Here is a 6,880-nt window from a genome sequence, read left to right on the forward strand (position 1 = left end):
GAGGATGGAGATGTGAGGGGACATGCTAGGGAGGATGGGGGGACAGGGACATGGGGGACACACTCGGGGCACAAGGGGAGAGACAGGGACAAGGCACAGAGACACTGTGGGGGGGAGGAGGCAGGCAGGCAGGAATGACAGGACACAGGGATGTGGCACAGGGACATGCTGTGGGGCACAGTGGAGAGATGGGGACATGCTGTGGGCTGTGGGGGGTGACAGGGACCCCACATCCAGGGGTCCCAATCCCATGGGCTGTGGGGGGCGACAGGGACCCCACATTCAGGGGTCCCAATCCCATGGGCACAGGAGCACCTTGACTCCCTCCATGACCCAATGGGATGAGCCAGGGAGTCCTGAGTGAGCAGAATCTGACAGGGAAACGTTAGCCAGAGGAGGAGGCCTGAGGGAACACCTCTCAGCATACGAGCCAAAGGCACAACCAGCAGTCAGGACTGGGGGCATCCCTGGGCCTCCCTGGGGTATTGTCAGGGTGACACTGTTGTGGGTGTGTGCCACAGGCCTGAGCAGGAGGAGGAAGTGGACGAGGCCTTCTCCAGGCAGCTTAGAGGAGCCTCAGAGTCACAGCACTAGTTGGTTCTTGTGTGGGACTTTAGTTTACATCTGCTGGAAAAGCTGCACAGCAAAGCACAAACAGTCCAGGAGGTTCCTGGGGAGCATCGATGACACATTCTCACCACAGGCAGTGCAGATTCCACAGGGAATGTTGTGCTGCTTGACCTTGTACTGACCAACAGGGAAGGCCTCGTTGGAGATGTGAAGGTTGGACACAGTAGTGACCACGAGATTGTAGAGGGCCCATTAGTTAACGGAGTAGAGACCCTGATCAGAGGATGCAGAGAAGGTAGGAGAGGGCCTAGAGGGCCAGGACACAGGGAATGGCTTCCCACTGCCAGAGGGCAGGGACAGGTGGAATATTGGGAAGGAATTCCTGGCTGGGAGGTGCTGAGGCACTGGCACAGGGTGCCCAGAGCAGCTGTGGCTGCTCCACCCTGGGAGCGTTCCAGGCCAGGTTGCACGGGGCTGGGAGCCGCCTGGGCTGGTGGGAGGTGTCCCTGCCCAGGGCAGGGCGTGGCACTGGATGATATTTAAGGTCCTTCCCTCCCTACCCATCCCAAAGCTCCAGGGCTCTGTGATGTCACTGCCCTGTGCCCAGCACATGGAACAGCCTCTCTATGACATCAGCCCAGCCCAGGGTGTTGCCAGGGCTGTGGGCTCTATCAGCAGATGAACTGGAGGTGTTGCCTCAGTTCTGGCAGTACAAACACAGTCATGGCTCTCCTGTGGCTCCTGCTCCTGCTGGGCATGGTGGAATACACTCATGGCACCCAGGACACCTGTGGGTAAGTGCTCCCTCTGGCACAGCAGCCCTGTGGGGCTGTAGCAGGGCTGGGGGACAGCTGTGCCCTCAGCACTGCCTGAGCTCCAGCCTGGGTGGGAGAGCAGGTAGTGATGGTTTGTGCTTGCAGATCGACCTGTGGGCTCCGGCCCTCGCCATCCCACGAGAGCTCCAGCGCCGACTACAGCCCCCTGGCTTTGCCTTCCGACTACCAACCTGACCTCGGCTCCATGGGATCCATGGGTCCTGCCAGTGGCACATTCTACCAGGAGGGTGGTACCCGCGTCCTGCCAGGGGCCTGGGCTGGCATCGCCAGCATCCAGGTCACCTGGGAAAACGGCACGTGGCACATGTGCTCGGGGGTTCTTATCCACCCCCTGTGGGTCATCACTGTCGCTCACTGCTTTGCCAAGGCCAAGTGAGAAGGGGCAGGGCCAGGGGGAATTGGGCATCCTGGAGACAGAGACTGGGCATGCTGGGGACACCAAGACCCTGGGACAGGGACACCCTGGGGACAGGGGCTGGGCACACTGGGACAGGAACAGGGCACCATGGGGACGGGGACTGGGCATGCTGGGGACATGGACACCCTGGGGATATGGACACCACGGGGCCATGTACTGGGCACCCTGGGACATGGACTGTGCCCAGGGCACAGCTCTGTGTGCTGCTCCCGGCCCAGCTCTGCCCTCTGTGCCTCGGGAAGCAGCAGGGTGGGAAACTGTGACTCTGCTTTTCTCCCCTCTCTCCATTTACCCCCAGGGACATCTCCACGTGGAACCTGGTGGTCGGAGTCACCAACCTGGCCCAGGGGAGCCCTGAGGCTCAGGTGCGGCACATCCAGAGGCTCCTGGTGCACCAGCACTATGCTGCTACCCTGGCTCGGAACGACATCGCGGTGCTGGAGCTGGACCGGCCCGTGGAGTGCGGCCGCTCCATCCAGCTGGGCTGTCTGCCCGAGCCCTCGCTGAGCGTCTCGCAGCTCAAGCACTGCTACATCGCAGGCTGGAGCTTCTCCACGCCCAAACGTGAGTCCCGGCAAGGAGCTGTGTGCGCCCTGGGGCTCAGCACCCGGGGACAGGGCTGGGCACCCCGGGGTGGCACTGGTTGGGCTGTAAGGTCCCTTCTGACCCGAAGCATCCCATGACTCCGTGAGCACTGCAGAGAGCCTTGGCCCCGTGCCCGGAGCCTGGCAAGGGACATGGTGGGACAGCACTGCTCGGGGCAGAGCTTGGGGCAGGGGCTCAGCCCAGGCACTGAGCTCTGGGGCTCATTGCCCTCTGTGCCCACAGCTCCAGGATTTGAGTTGGAGTTGCAGGAGGCCAAGGTGCACCTGATGGACACACAGCTGTGCAACAGCAGCCGCTGGTACGCGGGGGCCATGCACGCCCACAACCTGTGTGCTGGGTACCCGCGGGGCAGCATCGACACCTGCCAGGTAGGAGTGAGCCAGAGAGCTCAGCCAGGCAGCACAGGGACCCTCCAGACACAGCCTGGCATGGCTGTGGCTGCCCTGTCTCCCTCCCAGCCCTGGGTGTGCCCTGCTGCTGGGGCTGTGCCGCCATTCCCATCCATGTGTCCCTGTCCCATGCCCCATATCTGCCCTTCCCCATCCATGTGTCTCTGTCCATGACCCATATCTGTCCTGCCCTGTGCCCTTGTCCCCTGGCCCTGGCCCACAAAGCCCACTCAGAGCTCCTGCAGCCCCAGGGTGTGGATGTGGCCCTGGCACAGCCCCCAGAGCCCTAAGCCCTCTCTCCTGGCTGCAGGGTGACAGTGGGAGTCCTCTCATCTGCAAGGACAGCAGAACTGATTCCTTCTGGGTCGTGGGATTGAGCAGCTGGGGAAAAGGCTGTACCACAACCAGGAGGCCTGGGATCTACACCTCCACACAACACTTCTACAACTGGATCCTCCTCCAGACAGGCCTGAGCCCACCAGAAATAGCTGCTGTAATGCAAGAGCCTGAGGTTACCTCGAGCCCTGAGCACAACCCAAGCCCTGAGCACAACCCGAGCCCTGAGCACAACCCGAGGCCAGAGCCAGATGTTACCTCGAGGCCTGAACACAACCAAAAGCCAGTACCAGCTGTCATCTCACACCCCAAGCAGGGCCCAGTGTCCTCGGGCGCAGTCAGGCCCACACCATTCCCTTACCACATCCTGGTGAGGTTCCTGGCCCTGCTGCAGGTGCTCCTGTATCTCCTCAAAGATTAAAATACCTGAGCAGGATCCAGGGTTGCAGTGGCCCATGGCCATTTCCTGCCAAGGGCCACTCGGGCTACCTCTGCCCACTCTGCTCCTGCTCATGCGCCTTAGGTGTTGAAATAAAGTTAGTTTGATGGTTCTGTGATTGTATAACTGTGTGTGTATCCAGCTCTTTGGAATGCAGCGCACAGGGACATGGCCAGGGCCACAGCCACATCCATCAGGCAGGGACAGAACCAGCCCTGGTGTGAGCCCAGCTGAGGGGACCTGGAAGGAGAAACCCCGTGGGCTCAGCTGCCCACTGGGTCTGGCTGCTCTGGAACAGGACAGGGATGGAGCGCAGGAATGTCACAGCAGAGGTCACAGGGGGCAGAGGCAGCACTGGTTCAGCTAGGACAGCAATGGAGCTGGGACAGGACAGGGATAGAGCACAGAAATGTCACAGCAGAGGTCACAGGGGGCAGAGGCAGCACTGGCTCAGCTGGGACAGGACAGGGATGGAGCGCAGGAATGTCACAGCAGAGGTCACAGGGGGCAGAGGCTCCCAGGGTTGCGGGCAGGGCAGGGCTGGCCCTTGGCACTGCCTGGGACTTGCCCCTTGCAGCAGCAGTGCAGCTCAGAGCTCTGTAAAAACATCCTTTAGTGTTTGTTTTCTGCAGCAGCTACCACTAGAGGTGGCCAGGACTCTCCCTGCAGGTCCCAGAGCAGCTCAGCAATCCTGGCAGCTTTGCCCTGAAGGAGCAGCAGGAACACGCAATGATCCATGTGGATCCTCCCACCTCATCCATGAGGAGATGTGCAGCGGTGAGGGCTGAGCCAAGGGAGGTCCTGCCCAGATGGGCTCCCACAAAGGAGGGGAGAGGCCCAGCTGCCCATCAGCACCAGGGCACGGGAACCATCACTGTCCTCTGTGCAGACCCCAGAAATCCAGAGCCAAGGGAACATCGGGCTCAGGGTCCAGGCCTAGGCAGACTGGGGCTCCTTTTCAGGGCAGCTCTCCTCTTTGTCCGACAATTCCTCACTCATCTGCTGCAGGTCGAAGCTCTGGAAAGGACAAGGAACTGCTGAGAAGTGACAGAGGCTGCACCAGCTGTGGCTCTTCCCAACCCATCCTAGGGCAGCTCTGCTGAGGGTCTCTGCCTTCCCCTCCAGCCCAGCCATGAGCAGCACACAAACCCCTCAGGGTCACCAGCACAGGCCAAAGCTTCCCATGCTGCAAAGCTCAACCCTTTGCCACAGGGGAAAAGGGCAGAGCTGCTCATCCCTCAGGAAGGAGCAGGGACAGAGCCTTCCCTACCTCCAGCTCCCGCATGACCTCGTCCATGAAGTCTTCTGAGTGCTGCTTGTAAGCCACAGCCAGTCTGATGGCATCGTTGAAGAGCTGGTGGGGAGGACAAGGTGTCACTCGCAGCACAGGGCACTGGGTGTCTGTAGCAGATGGAGCCTGTTCCCACATCCCAAGGGACAAACAACCCCTGCAACTCTCCGTAGCCACCAGCTCCTTGGACAGAGCTGAAGGGATGGACCAGCCCCTTCCTGCTCCCTGTGCCCACGGCAGCCCCCACAGCCCTGTGCTGCAGAGAGGCCTCACAGCTCACCTCACCTTTACCACGTTGGTGCCATCAGCAGCAGACACGAAGTAAAAGGGCAAATTGAACTTCCGAGGAAAGTTGAAGCTCCTCTGGGTCACTTTCATATCCGCTGGGGCAGAGAAAGGTGTGCTCAGTCAGACAGGGCAGAGGCCCCGAGGGTGGGTGTGTTCTGGGTGGAACAGACAGGTCAGTGACAGCAATCATGGACAGGGGATGGATCCATCCAGACACCTCCAGAGCCAGGGGAGGGCTGGCTGGCATTCCAGTCCCAGGGTGTGGACACATCCAAACACCTCCAAGCCAGTGGAATGGTTTTTCCAGCAGGTCCATTGAGACACCTGAGCACAGAGGAGTCTGGACAGGCTGGGGGAGCAGCACCAAGGCTGTCCCTAACTGACCCAGGAAGCCACACAGCAGGTTTTGCTCCTTTTCCTGCACTTTTTGACCAGGTGCTGCTCCAATCACCTTTGGGTTCTTGCTGGGTGGAATGGGCAGTGTGGTAAGGATGGAAATGGAAGGATATCACTTGGATAAACCTCAAATGGATCAAATTTTCCCTTCCAATTGCTGGTGCCACAGGACAAGCAGGTAAGGAAACAGGTGAGGCCAGCTCAGGCCCCAGCCCTGGGGCGCTCAGGAGCTGCTCTGGACCCCCACAGAGCAGGGACATTGGGTCTCAGCCAGGGCAGGAGTGAATCCCATCACAGCCCTGGGAGGTTGGAGCACGAGGTGCACTCACCATCAATCTTGTTGGCTACCACAATGCAGGGAATCTCCGGGCGGAATTCCCTCAGCTCCTTGTACCAACCACTCAGGTTCTTGTAGGTGACTTTCCGCTGCACATCGAAGACCTTCCGAAAGAAACACAGCTGTTCTGGGACAGCCCTGACCAACCTGGGATGGCCCTGACTGACACAAGGATAAGAGGGAGTCTCCAGAAGCCCTGGCACATGCAGCCAGCAGGAAACAGCTCCTCAGTGTCCTTCACACTGTGACTGTGCCCTGTTACAAGCTCCTGTCACCCAACCAGGGAGCCGAGGCAGCACTGGGAATGGGCTGTGCCAGCAGGGCCAGATGTGGCCTCCTTTGGTACAGAGCTTCATTGGGTGAGAACAATCTAGGGGAGTTCTTTAAAGGAGACAAGGAGCACACAGCAGTGTCACCACAGCAGTACCACAAAGGCCAAGCGTGGCCAGGACCACCCAAGCCCCACAGAGACCCTCACCATGATGCAGGCGTGTGCCTGGTGGTAGTAGGAGGGGTGCACGCTCCGGAACCGCTCCTGCCCCGCCGTGTCCCAGAAATCTGCAATGCACACAGCAGCTCAGAGAGACACAGCTCACCCAGCTCTGCTCCCCTCACAGCTCCCTGCAGGGGCATAGCCCAGCACAGCCACAAGAGGAGCCCACCAGTGGCACAAGTCACACAGTCATACGCTGCTCCCTCTGCCCACACCATGCCCTATCCTGCCCCGGGCTGTGCCCGCTCCACACTCACCCACATGGACCTCCTGCGTGCCCACGCGGGCACGGTGCTGGTACAGCGTCAGGGCGAAGGTGGAGACCTGCTGGGGGAGGCTGTGCCCGCGCTAAGGAGCCGACGGAGAGGAGCAGACCCCGCTCCACCGCCCAGAACCCCATTCCCCCCCGATCCCATTCCTCCTGACCACGAATTCCTCCTGCCCCCCTTTCCCCCTGATCCCCATTCACCCAGACCCATAT

The 6,880-nt window shown here is 60.5% G+C and overlaps 2 protein-coding genes across 2 annotated transcripts; one reads left to right on the forward strand and one right to left on the reverse strand.

Annotated features, from left to right (window-relative positions):
- The first annotated feature begins 1,293 nt into the window (after nt 1-1,293).
- LOC103801502 (acrosin-like) lies at nt 1,294-3,576 on the forward strand. The gene is made up of 5 exons (XM_009073918.1): nt 1,294-1,364; nt 1,491-1,778; nt 2,123-2,388; nt 2,659-2,798; nt 3,130-3,576. The coding sequence occupies exons 1-5, from the start codon at nt 1,294-1,296 to the stop codon at nt 3,574-3,576; spliced, it is 1,212 nt and encodes a 403-aa protein (XP_009072166.1).
- A 954-nt stretch (nt 3,577-4,530) lies between these two features.
- LOC103801503 (rab-like protein 2A) lies at nt 4,531-6,747 on the reverse strand (the record flags this gene model as incomplete). The annotated part of the gene is made up of 6 exons (XM_009073919.1): nt 4,531-4,611; nt 4,865-4,948; nt 5,171-5,268; nt 5,899-6,010; nt 6,385-6,464; nt 6,657-6,747. Coding segments are annotated over 6 exons (546 nt in total), but the record flags the coding sequence as incomplete, so codon positions are not given.
- Nucleotides 6,748-6,880: the final 133 nt, after the last annotated feature.

The sequence above is a fragment of the Acanthisitta chloris genome, unplaced genomic scaffold (assembly GCF_000695815.1).
Source record: "Acanthisitta chloris isolate BGI_N310 unplaced genomic scaffold, ASM69581v1 scaffold11464, whole genome shotgun sequence".
Classification (NCBI taxonomy): Eukaryota; Metazoa; Chordata; class Aves; order Passeriformes; family Acanthisittidae; genus Acanthisitta; species Acanthisitta chloris.

Coding starts and splice junctions, on each gene's coding strand:
- LOC103801502 (XM_009073918.1), top strand. CDS start 1,294: ATGGCTCTCCTGTGGCTCCTGCTCCTGCTGGGCATGGTGGAATACACT. Junction 2,389..2,658: donor GAGCTTCTCCACGCCCAAAC/GTGAGTCCCGGC, acceptor CCACAGCTCCAG/GATTTGAGTTGGAGTTGCAG. Junction 2,799..3,129: donor GCAGCATCGACACCTGCCAG/GTAGGAGTGAGC, acceptor TCCTGGCTGCAG/GGTGACAGTGGGAGTCCTCT.